The sequence below is a fragment of the Mytilus trossulus genome, chromosome 3 (assembly GCF_036588685.1).
Source record: "Mytilus trossulus isolate FHL-02 chromosome 3, PNRI_Mtr1.1.1.hap1, whole genome shotgun sequence".
In the NCBI taxonomy this organism is placed as follows: Eukaryota; Metazoa; Mollusca; class Bivalvia; order Mytilida; family Mytilidae; genus Mytilus; species Mytilus trossulus.
Window position 1 is genome coordinate 64,727,578 of NC_086375.1, and position 27,365 is coordinate 64,754,942.

The window sequence follows — 27,365 nt, forward strand, 5'->3', positions numbered from 1 at the left end:
GGACCAAAACTCCCAAAATCAATACCAACCTTCCTTATGTGGTCATAAACCTTGTGTCAAAATTTCATAGATTTCTATTTACTAATACTAAAGTGATGGTGCAAAAAACAAGAAAAATGCTTTTTTGGACCCCTTTTTGGCCCCTGATTCCTAAACAATTAGAACCAAAACCCCCAAAATCAATCCCAACCTTTCTTTTGTGGTCATAAACCTTGTGTCAAAATTTCATAGATTTCTATGGACTTTTACTAAAGTTACTGTGCAAAAACAAGAAAATGCTTATTTGGGCCCTTTTTGGCCCCTAATTCCTAAAATGCTGGGATCAAAACTCTCAAAATCAATCCCAACCTTCTTTTTGTGGTCATAAACCTTGTGCTAAAATTTCATAGATTTCTATTCACTTTTACATAAGTTAGAGTGTGAAAACTAAAAGTATTCGGACGACAACGACGCCAACGTGATAGCAATATACGACGAAAATTTGCAGTCCTATAAAAAGGTGGACAATATACAGTTTGATTGTTAAAAAGCACTCTTATATCCTATTGACTGGTAGTTAACCTTACAAACACAAATAATTGTTTTTCTCCATAAAACATGCAGTTTGAGAGAATTATTGTTCAAAAGCACTCATATACCCTACTGACTGGAAGTTAACCTTTCAAACATCACAATATGATATTCTTTGTGTGGAAAATGCAGTTGAGTAAAATAATGGGGCTGAACTATAAAAAAAAAGACTTGCTTATTTTGAAAACATTTATCTATAATTGCGTATTTAGAACTGAAAACTGGAACATAAGCCTTTTATTATCCTATTTGTTAAGTATTTTTAACACTTTATAATTCATGCTAATAAGCCACTTTAAAATTATTACTGAGTCCTGTAACAATATGTGGTAGGAGACACAAAAGTCATATTCCTTGTATTTACTGTAAATTATATTTGACCAACAAAAGTAAATATTTAATTTATATGACAATGACCTGACATCTATTTATATTAACTATTGTCAGTAGCTTCTAAACAACCATAGTGGTATTAAAATATTTGAACATTTTCATTTATATGAAACAAATACAAGGTCAAAATATTAACATCCTTGATTTTTTAATATTCAATTCTTTGTTACTTTCCAAATGACTTTTTTCAAAAACTCTTTAATTTTTAAATGTATAATATACATTATTTTAACAGGGCTATTGTAAAATAAAATTTATATGGGTGTCACTAAAACTTAACCATAAAAAGCTAAGGTTGTTTATTACCAGTAAATATACTGACTGGAATGATTAAAATGCTTGAACAGTTATTACAAAATTAAATTACATACTTACTTAAGAATTATATTTTTTCTGCATTGAAATTCCTTAAGTCTTCAAGAGGAGTTATGATTTCAAGATACAATTTATAGTTCATATAACAAATATGCTACTAGCAAAATCCAAAGCTCAAATGAATGGACAACAATTGTCATATTTCTGACTTGGTACAGGGATTTTTTAAAGCAGAAAATGGTGGATTTTATAGATAACTAACCCTCTCACTTGGATGACAGTCACATACAATTACATTATATTGACAAAGATGTGTGAACACAATAGGTAATTAGAGTGCTTGTAAGCAAACAAGGGTAAAGATTATTTAATTTATCAGTAGGAAGTCAAACTAAATATTGCATGGTCAATAAAGCGTTGATTGAAGTTGATTCAACTACAATTCTTGACAATGGGAGACAACTTCAAATTTTAAATATGACTTTACAATAACATCATTTATATTTTTAAAACAGATATTTGATTCCTGCACCTTGCAAAAGTTGCATAATTTTCTTGACAGGTGTAATATTATTTGTGACTTGAATATCTGAGCATCTATAACTTTGATAAATTTCTGGATATCATAGGATGTATAGAAGGTTATGATCAATGCTCTATATTTTGTGTATCAAAAAGGTAGTGATAAGACTTGGTAGATTTAGATATCAAGTCAGTAACATTAGGTTTTGAATGTATATCATGTAATCTTAACCCAAAAATGTAAAAAAAAAATAGGGGCATGCCATATAGACAAAGCAGAGAAGCAAAAATGAAAGACCAAATTAAGGTCTGGAGCTGGTATGTCAGTAACTGCTAGTAGACCTTTGTTAATTCATGTATCTTTGTCATTTTGATTAGTATCTTTTGTGACCTAAACTGACATGGGACTCAGACTTCTTTCAAACTCAGTTTTACTGTGCGTATTGCTATGTGTCTCTTTATTATACATTGGCTAGAAATATAGGGAGAGGTTTAAGATCTCACAAAACATGTTTAACCCTGCCACAGTTTTGTGGCTGTCCTAATGTCAGGAGCCTCTGGCCTTTGTTAGTCTTGTATGTTTTTTAATTTCAAGTTCATTTATATGCTTTGAGTTATGTGTGACGAACTAGTACACAATTTTATTTACGGGCTGGCTGAGAACCACCTCTAGGTACGAGATTTTCACCTTGCGTTGAAGACCCATTGGTGGCCTTCGGCTGTTGAGGTGCTTTGAGATTGGGTTGTCTCTTTGACATATTCCCAATTTCTATTCTCAATTTTAAGAATACAAAATTTATCACAGAACAATAACACAATGACAGGATGTATAAATATAGAGCCAATTCAAATAGATACCACCAGGAACGTACTAAACAGTAAAGCTAGTATTCATTTATTTAACACATTATTAAGATGATAAACAATGTCAATACCCAAAATCTATACTTCAAGACCATAGTGTATTATTTGTGAAGTATATACAGAATATGTATAAACAAGGTGTTGGTACCTTCGGGTGATTTTTTTTAGAAAAAGGAATAAGCATTATTAGCTTTGACATACCCTGGTTCATCAACTTTCTGCTCAGACACTGGTGACGTTTTATAAAGTCTAAGTTGGTGCTGTATCATATCATCATAGCTCAAATGGCAGGGGACAAAAAACAGCTTTTAGGGGGGAAAATCTAACAATTGTAACTGAATACTGTGACACATAAGCACAACCATTTCAAAACTAGTGATTTGTTTTCAGATAAATGGCAAAATTTTGACATGACATACATAACAAATTGTCAGTACAATTACCCTGTAAAAATCATTAGTTCACAGAACCAGGTTCTGCACAGTTTGTTTATGTTTTAATGATTATCAAACTTCAAATGTAGTACATAACATTGATTCATGAATAATACTTCCTGATTGGCTGTAAAACATCCTGAACACAACCCTATTTTACTTGGAAAGAAAAATATTGGAATGTCCCCCCCCCTCCCTTCTATTAACATAATACAAGAATAGATGTGGCAAGCTCTTGGTTAAATTTAAATTTGAAAGATATTTTAGAAAGTTCAGATAATTAAATTTGCAGCAAATGTTCAATTCATATACAATAACTGATTTTTTTATTGACTGAAAGAATATTATACGATTTGATCACCTGTTTAGATTTTGCATGAAAACAAACCATAAATGATACCCAAGGTTAAAGACTTATGAGCTCTACCCACCTAATACATTCATACTATTTAGGTTAATTCCTGCATATAATTATCTGCTGAAAAGGGTAGAAAATGTTATCAATTTGAAAAAGCATATTGTAACTAAAATGAATATTGATGAGTATGAGGAAATATCCAATTAAAAATTTATACATTGTGGGGTCAAATTAAAAGTGCCTTCTCCACCCCCTCCCTACCCCACTCAAACATTTTTTTATAAGTCCTCATATCATCCCTTATTTACCTGAGGTCTGAGGTGAGATGAAATGATGAAATATTATCCCATGATGCATGTATGAAAATTATTTTTTGATAAATTTCTTCCAATGCTTTCAGATTTGAAATTGACATCTTCAAATTGACACAAGAAACAAAATAGCATTTTTTTTCTATTCTTACAGAACATTTTATCTGTTAATGTTCTGCACAATCACTTATGACCAGTACATGTACATTCTATTCAAACATATGGACAGCAGAATAAAAGGTAAATACAAATGGACAACTGGGTCATGGGAAAAGTATGCAACATTATGTAACATACTGTAAAGTTTATAGTTTGGAAACAATTATGACCTAAAAACTTCCAACAATCAAAGTTATGATGTACCTAATAAATAATAACAAAATGTGTGCACAATCCATGATGCAATCAAATGTATTCCCAACACTTGATTTTAACGTATTCATGAAGTCAAATTAGAACAAATGCAAGTGGCAACCAGCTAATATGATGCAGAATCATAAATAAAGAACTAGAGGCTCCAAAGAGCCTGTGTTGCTCACCTTGGTCTATGTGAATATTAAACAAAGGATGCATTTGAATTCATGACAAAATTGTGTTTTGGTGATGGTGATGTGTTTGTACATCTTACTTTACTGAACATTCTTGCTGCTTACAATTATTTCTATCTATATTGAACTTGGCCTAAAAGTTTTAGTCGAAAATGTTAGTTAAAATTTACAAATTTTATGAAAATTGTTAAAAATGCACTATAAAGGACAATAACTCCTTAAGGGGTCAATTGACCATTTTGGTCATGTTAACTTATTTTTGGGTCTTACTTTGCTGTACATTGTTGCTGTTTAAAGTTTATCTCTATCTATAATAATATTCAAGATAATAACAAAAAACGGCAAAATTTCCTTAAAATGACTAATTCAGGGGCAGCAACCTAACAGCAGGTTGTCCGATCCATCTGCAAATTTCATGGCAGATTGATCTTGACCTGATAAACAATTTTACTCCCTGTCAAATTTGCTCTAAATGCTTTGGTTTTTGAGTTTTAGCCAAAAACTGCATTTTACCCCTATGTTCTATTTTTAGCCATGGCGGCCATGTTGGTTGGTTGGCCAGGTCATGCCACACATTTTTTAAACTAGGTACCCCAATAATGATTGTGGCCAAGTTTGTTTTAATTTATCCTGGTAGTTTTAGAGGAGAAGATTTTTGTAAAAGATTACTAAGATTTACGTAAAATGGTTAAAAATTGACTGTAAAGAGCAATAACTCATAAAGGGGTCAACTGACCATTTTGATCATGTTGACTTATTTGTAGATCTTACTTTGATGAACATTACTTCTGTTTACAGTTTATCTCTATCTATAATAATATTCAAGATAATAACGAAAAACAGCAAAATTTCCCTAAAATTACCAATTCAGGGGCAGCAACCCAATAACATGTTGTCCAATTCATCTGAAAATTTCAGGGCAGATAGATCTTGAACTGATAAACAATTTTACTCCCTGTCAGATTTGCTCTAAATGCTTTGGTTTTTGAGTTATAAGCCAAAAACTGCATTTTACCCCTATGTTCTATTTTTAGCCATGGCGGCCATCTTGGTTAATTGGCTGGGTCACGCCACACATTTTTTAAACTATATACCCCAATGATGATTGTGGCCAAGTTTGTTTTAATTTGGCTTGGTAGTTTCAGAGGAGAAGATTTTTGTAAAAGATTACTAAGATTTACAAAAAATGGTTAAAAATTGACTATAAAGGGCAATAACTCCTAAAGGGGTCAATTGACCATTTTGATTATGTTGACTTATTTGTAGATCTTACTTTGCTGAACATTATTGCTGTTTACAGTTTATCTCTATCGATAATAATATTCAAGAAAATAACCAAAAACAGCAAAATTTCCCTAAAATTACCAATTCAGGGGCAGCAACCCAACAACGGGTTGTCCGATTCATCTGAAAATTTTAGGGCAGATAGATCTTGACCTGATAAACAATTTTACCCCATGTCAGATTTGCTCTAAATGCTTTGGTTTTTGAGTTATAAGCCAAAAACTGCATTTTACCCCTATGTTCTATTTTTAGCCATGGCGGCCATCTTGGTTGGTTTGGCGGGTCACGCCACACATTTTTTAAACTAGATACCCCAATGATGATTGTGGCCAAGTTTGGTTTAATTTGGCCCAGTAGTTTCAGAGGAGAAGATTTTTGTAAAAGTTACTTCGGGCCAGGTGAGCTAAAAAGGTCTTAAGAACAAAGACTGTAAATTGAGAAATAATCACATGCATTTATAAATGCGATTTTGTCATTTAAGACTAAAATGCAATTTTAATTTTTGCGAAATTGAGAAAAATCTTGTTTAATTCATATAGAGAATTTCAAAATGCGAGTTTAAATTAATCACGAATAACCCTGTCACATTTTTTGCAATAATAAAAACATCGCAATCATTTCTGATTTTACAGTAATGCCTTAATTACAACAATAACTTACCTATTTCTTAAAACTGCTCTAGTCCAGATATACAATCTCAAAGCTTCAAAGTCAATATTTTCATCATCCTGTTGATAAAGTAATATAAAAGGTTTAGGAAATGTCATGGCATCACATTTCTGAACATTTTAAAAGATTGATTTGATTAATATCAATTACAGGTATTTTTCAATGGAAACCTAACTGGTAAACTTTGACAGACAAATATTGCTATTCAATTAGCCATCTTTTACTTTAGGAATTACTATGCTTTAGGGTAAGGGTTCAATGCTTATGGTAAGGTTAATGGCTGTTAAAGGTTAGAACTTGGGTAAAGCTGTAGGGCTAGGTCAAGTTATGGTAAGTTTTATGGTTAAGGGTAGTTATGTGAACTTTCTAAATATTTGCAAACAAAAGACTGAAGACTAGTCTCCAAACAGGGTGGTTGAATCTCCCTTTTATGAAAAATAATAATCTTTCAATATCTCAATTTTTCACTATTACATACCTGTCAACTGACCTGAAATTTTTCGCAATTCTGAGGGATCACCCAGGACACCAGCCGGGTCATCTAATAACACAGGGATTCCGAAAATGACCCCTTTTGACCTGGATTTCTTAGCCTTGAGATTGATTTTATAAGTGAATATACCGGCAAATTCGTAATTCTTTTATAACATGAGGTTCAGCTAGCTGTGTAAACTGTCAAATTTAGTGACCCATTAATTGCATGGCTTCTCTTGACAGCTTTGGTGTCAAACACACTTTTAATTAACACCAATTACCTTAGCTTTAGGTTGTAAAATATTTGTATACAACTTGGAATTCCCTGGAGTTACTTCCCCTTTTTTGGTTAACATTCAAAATTATCCCTTTATTTACATTTTTGGGGGTAAAAAAAGATTTAATCTTGTACAAGAAGAATTCAAATATATATTGAAATATTAATTTTCTTTATTTTCATAACTTAATACAATTATAAAATAAATAGTTGTTTTCATATAAACCTCCTTTAAATGTTAACTTTATTAAAATATAATGTAATTTCAAATGATTTTTTATTAGAAAAGATTTAGGTGATAGTATTATAGTAATAGTGATATAAAATTAGTATTGACGTTTAAGGATGGAGTTGATATTATGCATGAAATGATACTCTGATTTAGTGCATTGTATGAAGATTAATAAGAAAAGGAATTGAAGCAATGTTACAGAAATTTATAAAAAGCTTTTAAAAGTGCAATGAACTAATAATGTTTTGTGCTGGTGGTTGTTCCACAGGGCAGTAGTACGCGTCTAGTGTGGCTGTTTTTTTATAAAAAGCAGCTGCCGCTGTCTAGCCTACATATGTAAGCGAAGAGAGAGCCGAGTGAGTAAGCCTCTCCTGCCAGTACATAGCCCCTACACTGTCAAGACTTCTACAGTGCCTCCCGCGACAGGGTAACTGGGGTCTAGCATCTCAGGCTCTACTGTAGAGTATCTTGGAGCAGCAAGGGCCCTAAAGATGCAGAGTGTAGGCCCACCGACGTGTGGACACGCCCTTACTCTCATTAACCTTGCCCCAACTATGGGTAAATAGCCGGTTAGATGAAAATCGTTAACCCAGGAAGGTAATTTATCTAGGAGAAAGAAACTCCAAAATAAAAAAGGGCAGATAATGGTTCGTCAGCCTTGGTAGGCAATTTATCTAAAGGAAGGAAACCTGGACGAAAAATCCCTGGCCCTCCAAGCAGGGGGTTTGGCATAGGGCCAACAACCCTATCCTATAAAAAGATTAAAGTTACCGAAACAGCAACAAAGGAATCAAACACAACCGCTTTACGAATAGGCCTTCAAGTAAATAGTATGATTGCCAGTGGTGAAAGCCGCAAGGAAGCTACTGGCAGGAATGAAGTGCTGAGCGCTAAAGCAAAAACCAGAATAGGATTCTGGAATGTACGTACTATGTATGAAACTGGAAAACTCGCACAGGTCACATCAGAAATGAGGCGGTATAACTTGCACATTTTGGGAGTTAGTGAATGCAGATGGACAGGTTCTGGTAAAATGAAAACTGACACAGGTGAAACAGTTCTTTACTCAGGCAGAGAAGACAACCATCATTTTGAAGGAGTAGCCATCATCCTCAAGAAAGGCACTGAGAAGGTACTTATTGAATGGAAACCTGTTAATAGTAGATTGATAACAGCAAAATTGAAAGGAGTACACACCAACATGACCCTTATACAATGCTATGCACCAACAAATGACAGTGATGACGCTGGAAAAGACACCTTTTACGAGCAACTGCAAGCAGAAGTGAGATTAGTACCATGTCATGATCTTCTAGTGGTGATGGGTGATTTGAATGCCAAAGTGGGAAACAACAACACTGATATGGACAGAATAATAGGTGAACATGGATGTGGTACTATAAATGATAATGGAGAAAGATTAGTAGAATTGTGTGCAGCGTACAACCTGGTTGTAGGAGGAACACTCTTTCCACATCAAGATATTCATAAGTTAACATGGTGTTCTCCAAATGGAAGGGATAAGAACCAGATCGACCACCTTATGATAAATGGTACTTGGAGACGTTCATTACTAGATGTCAAAGTTAAGAGGGGAGCAGATGTTGGCAGTGACCATCACCTTGTTACTGCAAATATTAAAATGAAATTGAGAAGTACAGGACGTAAAACACTTGTTCCTACACGTTATGATATTGAAAAACTACAAGATCACAAAGTAAAGAATGCATTCATCCTTCAATTGAAGAATAAGTTTCAAGCTTTGACAAATAATCCTGACATGGTTCCATCAGAAACATCAGAAGTCAACACAAAATGGGATCAAATAAGAACAATATATGAAACAACTAGCCAGGACTGTCTTGGTTTTAAGCAGGGCAAAAAGATGAAGAAATGGATAACACCAGGTACTTGGAAGGTTATAGAAGAAAGACGCCATATGAATAAAAAAATACTGGACACAAAATCAGAAAGGCTACAAGAAAGACACAAAGCAGCCTATAGAGTTTTAGACAAAAATGTTAAGCGAATGGCTAGAGCAGACAAAAGAGCTTACATGGAAGACCTTGCTAAACAAGCAGAAGAAGCAGCTGAAAAGGGTGAACAGGGAAAAATTTACAAGATAACAAGAGAAATCTGTGGTAAATTTCGAAGCAATAATGATGTCCATATAAAAGACAAAAATGGAAGGCTATTGACAACAGCCAGATGGGCAGAACACTTTCAAGAAGTACTCAACAGACTAGCTCCAGATGAAGAAGCAATTATAATTGAGGCACTTCCAAGATTTGGAAATAAATACCAACTTACCAGAAAGACAGGAAATAATAACAGCAATAAAAGCATTAAAAAATGGGAAATCACCAGGGCAGGACAATCTAAATGCAGAACTTTTCAAAGTCGACCCAGAACTTGCAGCTGAAATTCTTCAATCTCTATTTACTTCAATATGGAAAGGAAAAGTTATACCTGACGATTGGACAAAAGGCATAATAATAAAGTTAGTAAAGAAAGGAGCTCTAAGTGATTGCAACAACTGGCGAGGTATAACTTTATTGTCAATCCCAAGTAAGATCATGGCCAAAATTATTATCCAAAGAATAATAGATGCAGTTGATGAACAGCTAAGAGAGGAACAAGCAGGATTCCGTAAAGGTAGAGGATGCATAGATCAAATCTTTGCTTTACGCAACATCATTGAACAATGTACAGAATGGCAAAGGCAGCTTTACATCAACTTTGTGGATTTTCAGAAGGCTTTTGACAGTATCAACAGAAAGACCTTGTGGCGAATACTCAGATCATATGGAATTCCAAAAGAAATAATTGAGCTCATTAAAAGTTTCTACTACAATTCCACTTGCAGTGTAGGGCAAAGCAACATCTGGTTTGAGGTAAACACAGGAGTTAGACAAGGCTGTGTGATGTCTTCCCTTCTTTTCAATGTCGTCATTGACTGGGTAATGAGAAAAACAACGGAAGATGCTCCAAGAGGAATAAGATGGAACCTTTCAGCAACATTAGAAGATCTTGATTTTGCTGATGATCTTGCTCTTTTATCTCATACCCACCACCATTTACAAGAGAAGACATACAGACTTAACACTTTTGCTAGTCAAGTTGGACTAAAAATCAGCCAAACCAAAACTGAAGTCATGACGCTTAACATCAATAACCCAACTCCTATCCTAGTAGATGGAAAAGATCTCCCCATCACAGAAACTTTTACATACCTAGGAAGTACAATAAGAAACTATGGAGGTGCAGGAAATGACATAATGAATAGATTGAACAAAGCCAGGAATATATTTAGATCACTTAACAATGTATGGAAATCATCCCAGTATAGTAAGAAGACCAAACTTAAACTGTACCAGAGTTGTGTACTATCTACTCTGTTATATGGATCAGAATGCTGGAGGATGACAGAGGTTGATCTAAACAAACTGTCGGTTTTCCATACCAAAAGCTTAAAAAGAATCCTGCGCATTTTCTGGCCAAACAAAATATCTAATGAAGATCTTCTAAACCAGTGTCAGCAAGATAGCATGGGTACAATATTAGTGAGAAGGCGTTGGAAATGGATTGGACATGTCATCAGAAGAGATAGTAATTCCATCACTAGAACAGCATTACATTGGACCCCAGAAGGAAGGTGTAAGCGAGGAAGACCAAAAAACACATGGAGGCGTACTGTAGAAGGAGAACTGAAGACCATGAACAAAACATGGGGAACAGTAGAAAAGATGGCCAAAGACAGACAGAAATGGAGAACCTTTGTTGCTGCCCTACATGCCGATGGCATACCGGGCAGTAAGTAAGTAAGAACTAATAATTGATAAAATTTTAGATTACTTAACCAAGAGAACATGTTTTGGAAACTTTGAATTATAAGAATAATGTCCCCTAAACACTGAAATTTAGCTCAAAAAAGTTTGTACGCGTTATGACTTGAGATTTGATTCTTCAATGCAGGTCATAACCAGCATTTTCATTGTCACAGGTTGACAGTTATGCTATAATAATAAGTACTTTGTCATGTTCAAATTTACAAATAATCATCAACATTTGTATGTTTGCAAATATTGAGAGCCCAAGTAACATTGTTTGAATTATTAATTCATTTGAATCATTTGCATCTTGAATGTAAGAACCTGAGGCACAGTAGTCCAAAAAATATTCTATTAGAAAAATAGAATTCAATGTGTTAGGAACATATTTTTCATATGACCAGTAGTTTTTCTCTACGTCTGGTATAAAAAATTCCATGTGGTGAAGGGGAAATTACTCTATAATAAAATAGTTATACTGATGATCCATATCGCAAATCAAACCATTTCTAATGAACAAATGTATCTTCCTAAGTAAAAAGAGTAGAGAAAAAACAGTTCATTTATGTTTAGATTATCAAGAAATTTGCACTATGAACAGAATTTTTTTGTTTTCCTGAATTACCTGGTCATGATGTTAGGATTGTACAGAACATTGAGCAATTTAAATAATCATAAAGTAAATGTTGGTCTAGATACTTTAAACTCCTATTAACAATTTAATAACTACCTTGTCAATATACTGTAGTAAATCTAAGGCTTTCTTGAAATCAAACTCATTGGCATCAATATTGAAATCACTGATATATTGCTGCAAGAAAGGAAAAATCATTAAATAAAATTTGTGTACATAGCAAATGAGATAAAGTCAATTCTGCTGCATTTTCATAATAGCACAATATTTAAGAGAGTTTAATACTGCTTTACATTATATTGTCATTTTATTTGAAATTTTAAATATTTTGTAGTGTGAAGTGTAAGATCTTTGAGAAATAAATCAAACAGATTATCTGGCTTGTTTTAGATAAGAAATAGTCTAAAATTTTGCTTAATTTATTTATATTAAGTTTTCTAAAACTGTTTTTTTGGGACAGGAAATCTCTTGTTTTAAAGATCTGATGAATGTACATTTGGGAAAAAAATAAAATAACATCTCATCAAGGTTTCTTTATGTCAAACCTTGATTGAAAGATAATGACTTCATGCCCAAAATAATAATTTGGCAGCTATAATGAGGACTTTTTTCATGTTTGTTGTTTTGCAATTTTATTAATAAATTCCAATATGTTGGCTATCATTGAGCATTTTTCAAAAATGTGTGTTTAGATTTACATCTTGAAAATGAGTTGCTCTAATATTGGCTTTATATTTTGTTGGAATTTCACTTTTATCATTCATACTAGTTTATTTATGAATCTTCCCGAATTGACAAATATTCACATCTCAAATGAAAATAACAGAACTCCTACAATGAGTAATTTTGCAGGTTTACAAATGCTTTAACAGTTATCTCCCCTGGCAATAGTAAAGAAAATTCACTGTTATAAAAATAATGCATGCATTTACTTATATAACATGTAGTATTGACTTGAAGTTGATTCATTATCAATAAGACATATAACAAATATCTTACTTGAATTATTTCTACTGGTGCTAATACTCTCATATTATCTTCTTCCATCCCTAAATGCTGCAAATATACAAAATCATATACATTGCCCAAATATGGTTCTAGTAATACATTACTTCACCATATCAACCACATGTAATTGTTGATTTTTTGTGTATTCTTAAAATTATTTTTACATTCATTGAAAAAAAAAAAAATTTAGTAGAATGACCGAATGATTCAGATACTTCTGATAAAAAAAATCAAATACCATATTCATGGTGCATAATAAAAGTTAAAATTCTAAAAATGACAGAAGAAGTTTATACAGTAACCTATAGAATTAACAATAATTAAAATTCATTACCTGTATGACCCTCGGCGGTAGTTGTTCCTGATGGGTGATTAAATCTTGTTCTCTATTTATATCTGCAATATAAAAAGTATCAAATATAAAAATAACATCTGAATCATCATACAGTTGTTTGGTGATTCTCATATCAAACATAAAAAAAATCAATCTGATTTCTATATTTTTTATATTTGTTTCTTGGTGTAGGTAAACATTGTATGTTTTCTTTAATTCTTTACATCTTCTGTACTGTAAGACTGTTGTCTAACACAATCTGCGCATTACAGAACAACATCAAAGAGTTTAATATAAACCATAATAGGAGATAACTCATATGCTATCAGTAAAACTTGTGCAGTACAGTGGATTCATTATTAGAGGGATGCAAATTTTCGTTGGTTTCATGGGTACAAGTGAACCACAAATACAAATGTACGAAAAATAACAAATTTCATAGAGGCTTGTATATGGACTTTGGTAAAACTAGGAAATCAATATACAAGAAAATTTTTTTTCTCAATCCATGAATATTAGTTCCCACAAAAATAGATGAATGCAGAGTTATGGTTTCTTATATATGCAGGGAAAATTTCTTCTAACAAGCTTTACTTGTAGTCACAATTAGAGATTACCTTCAATATGGTCTTCTGTTATAACTTCCTCTCTGGGATCATCAGCAGCTAAACCTGCCAGTTTACTAAGACTCAACAAGGTCTGCAAATTAGAAATTAAGAATATGACTGTTTTTTCGTTATGCTTTTATTATACATGTAGAATGAAAACCAAATTTTGTTTAAAAGGCTATTATAACGTGTTAACTTGATTGATTAACCCAAATACTAAATAAAAGTCTAAAAGGTCTTCTATTGGTATAACTATGTCATTGATCATAAAACATTATTGAAACCACCACCAATTGTATCTGATTGAAAAAATAATATGGCTTCACAATGGCATTATGTAAGTAAGATTTCATGAAAATTTCACTTAAATATTGTAATTGTCTACTACAAGATGTTAAAAGGGTAAGCAAGTACATTATATACATAAAACACTGAAAGTTTCTTCCAAATCCAGTATTTTTTTAAGGGGGAGTTCTGAGAAAAAGTTTCAACTGAAAGGACACAAATGAACACTATGTACTATTGTTTAAGTAAGATGGGTTATAAATACAAGCAAAGTACAGAATTATCAGTATCCTTTTGAGAATTGTGTCAAATTGTAAACTGATCTTTATCATAGCTGTACTTTACCTTTTTCTTTGCTAAGCAGCCAACTTCTAACCTGGCAAGGTCAAGTAATGTGCTGTGAGCCTAATAAAAGGAAAACCATATGAATGTAATGTCTATCCTTGTTATTGCAGTAAAATACGGATTTTACTACTCACGACATATAAATTTTCAAATTTATAATGCAAGCTTACAGAGCAATATTTGGTGGAAGAATCTGTATCTCTTATGATTTTTTAGATCTGCAGACAAACTATATCCTTGTTATTCAATGATCTACAAAAAGATGTGTTCTGTCTATGTCACATCTTTAGACATAGTTCTCTTTTTTCTTCACAATAGGAAATTTGTAGGAAAGCAAGAAAACCTGATAATTGAATTTTGAATAATGAAGAACTGAGATCAAATGAACGCACACAACAGGCCAGGCAAAAGATAAATAAGATCAGAATTATGAAATTTGATCTGCTTCCATAATAGACCCTAACCAATACATGTATAGCATCAAACTTGCATAATATGAAATGCCTTATCATCATTATTAGAGCATATGATATACTTGTTTAACACAGCATCATTTTTGCACTTGGCCCAAGCCAGGGGACTCTGGCCTTTGTTAGTTGTGCATATTTTTATAAGTTCATTTATGATTCAGAGTTAAATTTGACAACCATTTTCACTAAGTCACCTTTGGAACCAAAGCAGGATTTTCTAGCTGTAAAGAAGACCCATGTCTTTTGTTAGGTTGTTTTCTCTTTGACACATTCCCATTTTACTTCTTAAAAGCAAAGGGATAACTACAAGTTTACTTACATTATCTTTGAAAAGGGATGTCTACAAGGGTTAAATCACCTGTTTGTAACCAATGATAATTACAGGTTTAAATCACATCTTAAATAGTGTGCACTAACTACAGGTTTAAATTATTCATTCACATATAGACAGTAACTTTAAATCATTTTTATTCCATCTACCAGATATAAACTGACCTCAATATAGTTATTTGTATGAATATCATGTAACCAGCTGAGGTATTTGTTATCATCTGTTTGTAGGAATGATCTCAACTCTGCATGCTGAGAAACAGGTAATGACATCAATTTCCCTCTTTTACCTGAAAATACATATCAGGATATTTAAAATCAAATTTCTGTAAGAAACATATGTTTCAAGTAATTGAGTACCTAAATTCTACTACTATAACTTAAGCTTTACAACAGATTAGACCATACTTTGCATTGTTGGCTACTTTCTTCTGCAAGTGTTTTTTTTTTAAATAATCAAATTTATCATATTTAAACACTTAACCACAGTTTCAACAAAATTTTAATACTTTTCTCATAAGGTATCAGAAACTGGGGAAAATTCAATCATTCATTATAACAATTTATTATTATTTGTAGAACACCAATTTTCATGGCTGCATGTGAACCATTAATTTAATATTCATCAAGTAACCACATTTTTCTTCAGGCTGGTTTCCAGACCATGGCAAAACGGCTCAAGTAGGATATAGGGACAAATAGTTCTGGTTAAAAATTATATATTTATACGCTAAAAAAAATAGAAAATCATACGCACAAAGATACGTAATGTATTGAAATAACGTTGAAGTTGTTCCTATTAGTGAGGTCGGCAGTCGGCACTTATTAGAGAGTAAATGTTCCCTAAAAATTACGGTAGGCAGATCAGCAGTAGGCACTTATTAGTAAAAGTTTACTAAAATACTAAGGTCGGCAGTCCGCACTTAATAGTAAATGTCTACCAAAATACTAAGGTCGGCAGTCGGCACTTATTAGTAAATGTCTACTATAATACTAAGGTTGGCAGTCCGCACTTAATAGTAAATGTCTATCAAAATACTAAGGTCGGCAGTCGGCACTTAATAGTAAATGTCTACCAAAATACTAAGGTTGGCAGTCCGCACTTAATAGTAAATGTCTATCAAAATACTAAGGTCGGCAGTTGGCACTTATTAGTAAATGTCTACTAAAATACTAAGGTTGGCAGTCGGCACTTACATTGTATTAGTAAATGTTGGCAGTCGGCACTTACATTGTATTAGTAAATGTTAACTAAAATACTAAGGTCGGCAATCGGCACTTATTAGTGAGAAAATGTTCCCTAAAAAGTAAGGTTGGCAGGTCGGCAGTTGGCACTTATTTATCTATGTATGCTTAAAAGTAAGGTCGGCAGGTCAGCACTCATTCGTCTATGTATGCTTAAAAGTAAGGTCGGCAGGTCGGCACTTATTCATCTATGTTTTCTTAAAAGTAAGGTCGGCACTTATTAATCTATGTTTGCTAACAAGTAAGGTCGGCAGTCGTCACTTATTCATCTATGTATGCTTAAAAGTGCAGACCTGCCGACCATTAAATATAAATATTGTATACTTAATTTTGATAAGTGCCGACCTGCCGACCATTAAATATAAATATTGTATACTAAATTTTAATAAGTGCCGACCTGCCGACCATTAAACATAAATATTGTATACTAAATTTAAATAAGTGCCGACCAGCCAACCAATATATATAACACTAAGTTTTTCACAGTCATAATAAAAAAGATCCAAAATGTCCTACCTTAATGAACTATTTAATCATCATTCATTCCGATTTACTCAGTAATACAGATTAACTCATTAAATATTCCATCCGCTGGAACTATGTAACCTTATACACTACTTGAACCGGCAAAACCATGAATTAAATACACCAGAGAATACAACTTTTGTTTATCCATAAAAATTGGTAACCATGAAAAAAATCATTTCACATTAGATGTTTATCAGTATCCAATTATTTAAGTTAGCACACACAACAGTTGCATGCTCTTTTGAAGTGATGTATTATTCCCCACATGTGAATATGATGAACATTCAAAATGCACTTATATTATGATAAACTCAAATGTGATAGTAGCCATTCAGGAAGATTATGAGATAATAATAAAGAAAAGAATTTTATCTTCCTCACAACCTTTTTTCTGCTAAAAAAAATTGTATACTATGTTCATTTACAATAAGAGACTTATGATGAATTTCAGTATCCAAAATTTTTAAATTTTTTCATGGACAAAGTTTGGCATAGAAATTGTGCTAAATGCTTTATGATATAATACCTATTTTTAAGTGATACATCATAAAATACTTTTAAATACATAGATGGATAGACAATTGTATGCCATAAAATGTCCACATTTATGAAAATTAAACGTAAAAAGAACCACTACAGGTATCTGGTTATATTACCTTTCTTTAAATACCAAGCATACAGGAAATCAGCAAAGCCCTACAAACAAATTTAAAATAGGTATTCTTGTGAAATATACATTATATAAACTTGAATATGCACAGCATGTCATCTGTTGTATATTATGTTGCTAAGTATTTCTTCTTTTGGACTCATTGGACATAATTACAATGGAAGTGTGATTGGAATTGTGAAGAAATTTAACATTGTTTTATATTTGAGGCTTTTTAGTTGGATTTTTTCGGCTAAGCAGAGATGATTGTTATGTTTAAAATAAGTCCTTGTATTTCTATATGTATATCTGCTTTTGATTAAGGCACAACCATTCATAAACAAACCTTGTTTTATTCTGGATTTTTTGGAAATTTAATCCGTAGCAGGTATGTCTAATAAAATCTGGGGAAAATATGAACAATCCAGCTTTAATGTTAACCAATCAGATTACCTTGTCAGCAAACTGTACCAGGTATCGTTCTATTCTATCTGAATTATTTGTATCATCACAAAGTTGTATGAGAATTTCAAAATCACAGTATTTCTCTGCTAATGATGCTGCCATTTCATGTTTTCCATATTCTACTGTAAAATAAAGCAAATGTAGATGGTAAATTGTGAAAAATAGCAAAAAGTCCTTCTAAAATTTAAACATTTTTCATTGAACAGAATTATAAATTATAACAGGGTACCACTGTATGTCTATTTAATCAACAATTGGTCTCAATAGTTAATATCAATGAGGAAACATAAATCAAGCTGTAGACCGTAACTTTTGACGAACATTTTCCTTGTACATGTGCAATGAATGTTGATTAATTTAACTATGGTCAAACAGGTAGTGGCTGGACAGCAGACATGAAAATTGCTTACATGCTAAAACTCAACATTATCAAGCTGCAGATGAATGGTAGGTGGAATGAAGCGGTAACTGAACTGGCTTAGCAGTTAAAAAAAAGAAAACAAATGTAAAGAATACTTACATAAAGGTGCTATCATTTTATTTCTGTCCTGTTCATATCTCTTGAGGAACTGATCATGGTGTGCTGAGTTACACTGTCTCAGTGATTCCAGTTGACATCGGTAGCCATCAAGGACAATGTCTGTTAGATGAACTAGCTGTTCGAACAACACATCTCTGATCTCTGCATCTCCTGTCTCAGGCAATGCTTCTTCATAGGTTTTAGTGTACTGTAAATGAACAAAATTTAAATATAAAACATGCATAGTATTCAAATCTTGTCAGTTTTTAAGGTATACTGACCGTAATTGACCAAAGGATTTTTTTAAAACTATCAGCTATTGTTTTTACAGAAAAACTTAATTTAATGAAAATTCAAACACATTTTTGTAGCTTTTCTCATACTCCAAACTTAACATTTGTCCAAAATTAGGATAATCAATTACCATTAGATTTATATGATCAAAAACTGAAACATTTCAGTCATTCAAATCATTGCCAGAAAACAAAAACAAATTTATAAGTTTGTTTATAAATCCTTTTATTTTTATTTCACTCTCTGTGTAAACAATACTTCAATTTAAACAATATCACCGTTACTGTTTCTAAATTATACCAAAAATGAAAAGATAATAGAAATGGAATTCAACATTTAAATTTTCCGGAAATGCACTGTAGAACATATATATTTCTGATCAATATAGATATAAACTTACAGATTTTGGATAATTGTTATGATAGTAAAATATTCCATGGCTAATATTTGTTTAAAAAATAAATCATACATTAGATGTGAATATCATAACTTAATATCTTAAAACTTCAGATATATTTCACATGACAATACAATATTATACAGTGATATATATAGATTCTTACATAGTTACTCTTGGATTATCGGATTTATCCAATTGAGATAGTTAAATTATCATATTTAAAGTCCAAGCCGCCTCGGCGAGGACTTTAAAATTTATAATTTAACTATCGAGATTGGATAAATCCGATAATCCACGAGTAACTATGTAAGAATCTATTTTTCTAATGATTAAAACGACATATTCTCTTTTTTTGTTTACCAAAAATCCCCTTTAAGTTCCTTTCACATTGCACGAAGTTGTCAATTTCATTAACACCTGTTATCATATTTTGATTCATCCAGTTAGCTAAAAAGGGTATGACCCTTAAAATCCTCCAATGATCTTTTGAGATCACTAACAACCACACGTTGATTAAATATTTTTATACAATAGGTTCGGAAAAGGGATAAATTTCCATAGAAATAGAAAAAAAAATGTACCTGTTTAATGAGTATAGTTCTGATTCCTCTTTCACCAGAAGTAGATGTCCATGGGGTATATTCTAATGTCTCTGGTCCATAAGACTGGTATACAGCAACTTTGTTTTGTCTGTATTGTAAAGCTTGGTCAAACATTGACTAGAAGAAAAATTAAAACAAAAATGAATCACCATTTCTTTTAAAATATAAAGGTGCTTTGCATAAATTTTTCAAATTTTGAAATTTCCCCAAACTTGTCTCCAGAACTCAAATTTGACTGTAAACTATGAATTTAAGTTACTGCATTGTACAAATTCAAGAATGAACTTACTTTCAACTGTTAATACATATCAATAAAGTAATATCATTTCAAATTTTTGTTGAAAAAACAGATAAGGAAGACAATATACTCAAAGTTAGGGCAATAGAATGCAATGATATTTCGTCTATGTGAACTAAAAACAATATTTCCAGACAACCACTTTTCATTAATATCGGTAGTTGATATGTGATGGTTAGTCATTTCGTACAAACCTGTAAAACAGCATTTACAGATGACACTACTGTTAATACATCCTGTGTGGTGACGTCTGCTGCCAAGAATTCTTCTTCATATTCCATCAATGCTTCAGCAATCTCATGAACTTTTGACACCTTGAAATAAAATTCAAGTTAAGTATGGGGACAAAGTCACCAATTACGGGAGAAAAATCAATATGAAAACAAAATTTGAAAAAATTTGGGAAAATTTCCCGAAATTTTCATTCTACTAATGAACTCAAAATTGTTCACCTTTTTTTTCGCCCAGACTTTTTAATAATTGTTTGATATGAAAAAAATATTACCTGATGACAGCATATCTTGTGTTTTTTCAAGGGGGCTTGAATATATCGTGATTTTACCACGGGTTGGCCCTTTATGACAAATATGTTACCTTGAGCGATAGCGATAGGACAAATACGGCAATTCTTTTGGATCAAAGCGCTCTAGGTGGAGGCTATTATTTGCCGTTCCCATAAATAAACGCACCATTCAATTCGCGTAAAAGAATGGAACAAACTAAATAAGTGTCATGCTTAAACTGTTTACAATAATGTATTTAGATAGTTTTGGATGAATTTAATGATAATTTACTCAAATGTCTTATATGTTTAAAAAACAAATTTGGCTTATATCACATTTTAGCATCGTTTGTTTATGTTTTCTTGTTGTGATGATTTTCGGTTTCACAAGCGTGTATTTTCCCATAAAATGCTTATATTCTGACGTCGTTGTTCTATGAGGTCGGGTAGCTCATTCATTAAAATACATATGATGTGGGGGTACAATAGGAACAGCCCTAGCAAAATATTCATATTTTACCATGGGTGTGTACTCATAGCGTTTGAAGGGCGCCATGTTAGAATGATAAGTATAATATGAGGCAGGCATTACCGTAATGCCTGCCTCATATTATACTTATCATCACACAGCATTAAAAACTTTTACAACATCAATCAAAAGCTTACGCACATGCATATGCATGTGTGCCTTCCATATGCATGTGTGCCTTCCATTTCCTTAAACCAGATGCTCCGCAGGGCGTAGCTTTATACGACCGCAGAGGTTGAACCCTGAACGGTTGGGGCAAGTATGGACACAACATTCAAGCTGGATTCAGCTCTATATTTGGATTGTGATTAAATAGTTGACACAGCATAGGTTTCTGACACAGAATGAATGTGTTCTAATGAACTTAAAATTTTTGTTTTCTCTAAGAGCAATTCACTATGCTGTTGAATATTAATCCTCTCAAAAAAATGTTTGAAGAAATTTTCTTTTTATTTATGAAATTTCAAACGACAAAAATTGAACCCAATTTTTTAATCACATCCCCCTTTCCCTTATTCCAAAACTAATCTCAATTAAAATATTCTAATGGAGTTTGCAACAATAACTACTCATTTAAATACATCATAAAATATTAAGATGTAAATAAACTGCTTGTTATCACTGAATGGTAAAGATTATTTAAATTTATCAGTTGGTAGTAAAAAGTGAATATACATTGTATATTGTATATAACAAAGATTTAAGTTGATTCTGGACAAAGAAAGATAACTCCAATTAAAAAAAAAATCTTGCAATAAGATATTTCTTGCTTACTATTCTGGACAAAGAAAGATAACTCTAATTAAAAAAAAAAATTGCTATTTCACAATATTGTGAAATTAGATATTTCTTGCCATTGCACAATACTGTGCAATTGAAAAGACTTGCTATTGCACAATACTTAATATAATAATTTAAGATCCTGATTTGGACTTACTTGAAAACTGGGCCCATAATCAAAAATCTAAGTACATGTTTAGATTCAGCATATCAAAGAGGCCCAAGAATTAAATTTTTGTTAAAATCAAACTTAGTTTAATTTTGGACCCTTTGGACCTTAATGTAGGCCAATTTGAAAACGGGACCAAAAATGAAGAATCTACATACACAGTTAGATTTGGCATATCAAAGAACCCCATTTATTCAATTTTTGATGAAATCAAATAAAGTTTAATTTTGGACCCAGATTTGGACCAACTTGAAAACTGGGCCAATAATCAAGAATCTAAGTACATTTTTAGATTCCACATATCAAAGAACCCAACCGATTCATTTTTTGTCAAAATCAAACTAAGTTTAATTTTGGACCCTTTGGACCTTAATGTAGACCAATTTGAAAACATGACCAATCTACATACACAGTTAGATTCGGCATATCAAAGAACCCCAATTATTCAATTTTGATGAAATCAAACAAAGTTTAATTTTGGACCCTTTGGGCCCCTAATTCCTAAACTGTTGGGACCAAAACTCCAAAAATCAATACCAACCTTCCTTTTATGGTCATAAACCTTGTGTTTAAATTTCATAGATTTCTATTTACTTATACTAACGTTATGGTGCGAAAACCAAGAAAAATGCTTATTTGGGTCCCTTTTTGGCCCCTAATTCCTAAACTATTGGGACCCAAACTCCCAAAATCAATACCAATCTTCCTTTTGTGGTCATAAACATTGTGTTTAAATTTCATTGATTCTATTTACTTAAACTAAAGTTATTGTGCAAAAACCAAGAATAATGCTTATTTGGGCCCTTTTTTGGCCCCTAATTCCTAAACTGTTGAAACCAAAACTCCCAAAATCAATCCCAAACTTTCTTTTGTGGTCATAAACCTTGTGTCAAAATTTCATAGATTTCTATTAACTTAAACTAAAGTTATAGTGCGAAAACCAAGAAAATGCTTATTTGGGCCCTTTTTGGCCCCTAATTCCTAAAATGATGGGACCAAAACTCCCAAAATCAATACCAACCTTCCTTTTATGGTCATAAACCTTGTGTTAAAATTTCATAGATTTCTATTCACTTTTACTAAAGTTAGAGTGCGAAAACTAAAAGTATTCGGACGACGACGGCGACAACGACGACGAGGACGCAGACGACGACGCCAACGTGATAGCAATATACGACGAAATTTTTTTCAAAATTTGCGGTCGTATAAAAAGTATCAGCTGATTTCATAAAACATGTACCTATTGGTAATGGGTCAATTACTTCAATGACCCCCTAGGATCAAGTAAAAACAAGAATGTGTCCAAAGTACACGGATGCCCCACTCCCACTATCCTTTTGCATGTTCCATGGACCGTGAAATTGGGTAAAAATCTAATTTGGCATTACAATTAGAAAGATTATACTATAGGGAACATATGTACTAAGTTTCAAGTTGATAGGACTTCAATTTCATAAAATCTACCTTGACCAAAACTTTAACCTGAACCTCCCACTTTCATTTTCTATGTTCAGTGGACCGTGAAATTGAAGTCTAATTTGGCTTTAAAATTAGAAAGATCATATCATAAGCTACAAGTGTACTTAGTTTCAAATTGATTGGACTTCAGCTTCATCAAAAACTACCTTGACCAAAAACTTTAACCTGAACGGACGCACAGACGGACGAACGAAGCCACAGACCAGAAAACATAATGCCCCTCTACAATCGTAGGTGGGGCATAAAAATGTATTTCATTTACACTTATATATAAAACTTGCATTGAAAGTGATTATCAAATCAATACTTTGTGCAATCTAAAGGAATCTATAAACATTACTAAATTGTGAATCTAATTTCATAACATTTGCAACTGAAAAGAAATTGTCAAAATCAATCAGTTATAACTTTAATGATATATACCTCTCTGTAGAAGATATCTTGTGGTGTTAAACTCTGCATCGAGTCAAAGTCTCCTCGTTTCTCCAGAACTTTTTTAATAGCTGCATCTACTAATGCTGGGTATCTGTATATAAGAAAAATTCACAGATAAATTGATGCATAAAAACAGTTTCATTTGAAAAATGATTTACTTCCATGTTTGTACCTGTTTATATCTAGAAAGGAGGATTTAACTAACTTAGATATACTATTTACATTTCAATCTAAGAGATGAAAAAAGCCTCAAATAATGAAATAATTTATTGTATACCTTATTTGAAAGATTGTTTTAAGTGATATTGAATGAAATGTTTTGATTTTCATAAAGGCTTAATATATTGGTTCTATCTTATTTTTTATGTTTTATTCATGCTTTAATGACTTCAAAAAATACACTTTAATAATTTACATACCTTCCTATCAACCCAAATGGATAACAACAAATGTCTTAAAGTATTACCTTATAATTCTACCTAGATATATTTATTAACAATTCTAAATTTGGACATACGTTGAATGTTGAGTTCTAAGTGCTATGGCTGCTTGTATCTTCTCCGCATGTTCACATAATGCATTTCTGGTTAACATGTTAGTATCTCTACTTTGCACTTCTTTTAACTGGAAAAATAAAACAAAATAAAAAATATCACACAATAGGTTAAGCCAATGAAGGTTTAATGACTGTTTATAAACACAACATACTATAAAATTATAAAGGAGTAGGTTCAGTAAGACCCCTTTTTGGCCAAAAAATATAGCAGTTTTACAAAATTGTGAAAATGTAATCTTTTAGCTATTTATTGGATAGTGGAATGCTTCTGCTACACAAATATGGGCTGTTTTTGACAATACAATGCACAGATATCGGGTACTAACATCATTAAGTCATGCTTAATTACTGAAATCGTCACAATTTTAGCATTTAGTTAAATTTAAGACGGTTTCCGGCTTAAATGAAAGTGGCCTCATTCGTGTTCATTCATAATATTGAAATGCAAGTTGTATTTGATGATAATACATAACATATATAAAGGTTGAGGATGAACACAGATGCGGCCACTTTCATTTTTGACAAAAACCATCTGAAAAGTGACGATTTGTAGCATGTTTGGTAGATTTTTCATATTTAAACTGAAATCAGAGCGTTTCTAATGACTTAATCAGTTAAAATCTGTCACCTAAACTAATTGAATCAATTAAAATAGACACTTAAGTGTTTAAAAAGTGTCCAAAGTATTTCGTTAGATGAACCTGAAATTTGAGGCCAAAATCTGCCCTTACCGGACCTACTCCTTTCTTCCCATTCTCCAAAAAATTTAGATACTAAGAGGTTCTCATATCGTAGTGTTATTGATAATAGTTATTAATCAAATTTAGCTAAAAAAAATCAGAAAAAAACAACTTGCATACAGTGTTGAGAAATTAACAATTAGGTACAGTGTGCTTATACACAGATACTAAAGTAAGAGTCCGATTTATTGAGCATCAACTACTCTGAATCCATACAAAGTCAGGAATGTTTGTGATATGATATATAAATGTAGTGTTTTGGACTTCTAAAATTTGTCTTTGAAATAATCTTTTTTCTACAGAAAATGTAAATGTTTGTGAAAATATAGAAATTCAAAGACCTTTATCAATCAGTGTCTTATATGTTTTGGGTATGCTCAGTTGACCTACTTCTAAATATAAAGAAGGTACTATGTATCAATATATCTATCCTACTAAAGAAACAACTGATTTCATAGAGCCATAACTCCTATGGAACCATACAAAGTTGGAAATATTTGTGATATGACATATAAATGTAGTGTTTTGTACTTCCTAATTTGTCTTTGAAACAATCTTTTTTCCACAGAAAATGCCAAGTTTTGAGAAAATACCCAAATTTGAAATGTTATTGAATCTTGTCTTATATGTTTCGCACATGCTTAGTCGCTGTAATGTACTCAAAATCCAATTGAAAGTAGAAAGAAAGTATAGAATATAGCACAATAAGGCCTATAAGAATCCTGTATAGTATTGCAAGTGGATCATTTTGCTAAATTGAATGACATCCAATCATTTAAGACAGATGCAGAACTGTCCAAAAATAAAATAGGTGTTGAATGAGTCAAATTAATCCTCCCCCTTTTTATGTGTAAACACAGGCACTCTTCTTTTCAATACTTGCCCAATTGTACCACAATTTTGCAGGCATCTTCTAGTATAATTGGTTTGAATAGAAGGGAAAACTTTCTGACATTACTAACAACTTACTTTATCCCATAATCCAACTTTTTTGAGAAAGTTAATAATATAATCATGTGCCTTCACTTTATCATTGAGCTGATTTAGAATGATGAGAGAGGTTGTCCTACTGCTGGGATCTGGAATATATTAGATATGAACATTATAAGAAACCAAAATCTGGTAATACTTATATAATCGTTGATCATCTCAACCAGATTGATTTTCTCACTTGAGCTGGTAGGTCGAAATTGAAAAAAGCAATCGAGTTGAGATGACCAAGGATAATCTGTTTATCACTATTTTACCTAAGAAGACGATGTAAATTTTATGTCAATTTCCTTAGCAACGCCACTTGCCTCCTTAGTTTCTAGCGATAATTTTTCAAATCAAGCGAGTAGCATAACATGAAAAATTATCACAAAAAAGATCAGAAAGAAAAATGCACAAAATAGCAATAAATATATATATAATAGTCTTCAATATTTTGCATGTGATCACGAATTAGTATTCTACATGAGAAATACCCATTAATTTCCCCCCCAAAAAAAATCCTAAACAAACACTTCCCTTGAAACTATAGCTATTTATCATTACTTCAACATGAAAATTACTATCATCAGTAAACACAAAAATCTATCTATAATTACTTCACTACTGCAAGCTGCACTAGGGTGCTTATGCTAGGATATGATTATCATTTTTAAATGGACATTGCCTATTTCAAGTCCAGAAGTAATAATCAGAAATTGTAACAAATGTACCACCAACCTTGCCTTGATTCTGCCCAGCGTGGATCTGAAGCTGGATAATCATCTATTAAATCCTTACTGAGAGAAGTGACAACCTGGTCTATGTCAGAATTGACATGATCTCCTACAGGAAATAATTTGTCTACTTCAGCTTGAGCTTGTTTCTGGAATGCATAACATAAATAATTACCTTTGTGCAAAAGCTTATCAATCTGAAACACGGTGGCTTAACAAGTTACATTCTTAATATCAGTAATTAAATCATCCTAAATTAATATTATGCTTGATTCATTACTTTGAATTGTACACTAATTTTTCATATTTTTTTTAATTCATGTGAACCAAAAAAAGAAGTGTTCTGACAACAAAACTACAAATTTCTCATAGT

General features: G+C 32.1%; 1 protein-coding gene across 1 annotated transcript in view; it reads right to left on the minus strand.

Moving 5' to 3' along the window:
- LOC134712118 (nuclear pore complex protein Nup133-like) overlaps positions 1–27,365 on the minus strand; it is a 47,912-nt gene that overhangs the window by 5,279 nt on the left and 15,268 nt on the right. Inside the window, exons 17-32 of the mRNA XM_063573289.1 lie at positions 26,997–27,141; positions 26,256–26,365; positions 24,508–24,614; positions 23,979–24,081; positions 20,291–20,410; positions 19,778–19,915; positions 18,503–18,710; positions 17,971–18,104; positions 17,525–17,564; positions 15,261–15,385; positions 14,296–14,355; positions 13,675–13,756; positions 13,058–13,119; positions 12,715–12,771; positions 11,812–11,892; positions 6,260–6,327 (exon numbers count right to left, since the gene is read on the minus strand). Of these exons, the coding sequence (XP_063429359.1) occupies positions 6,260–6,327; positions 11,812–11,892; positions 12,715–12,771; positions 13,058–13,119; positions 13,675–13,756; positions 14,296–14,355; positions 15,261–15,385; positions 17,525–17,564; positions 17,971–18,104; positions 18,503–18,710; positions 19,778–19,915; positions 20,291–20,410; positions 23,979–24,081; positions 24,508–24,614; positions 26,256–26,365; positions 26,997–27,141 (1,640 nt within the window). The remainder of the gene's footprint in view (positions 1–6,259; positions 6,328–11,811; positions 11,893–12,714; positions 12,772–13,057; positions 13,120–13,674; positions 13,757–14,295; positions 14,356–15,260; positions 15,386–17,524; positions 17,565–17,970; positions 18,105–18,502; positions 18,711–19,777; positions 19,916–20,290; positions 20,411–23,978; positions 24,082–24,507; positions 24,615–26,255; positions 26,366–26,996; positions 27,142–27,365) is intronic.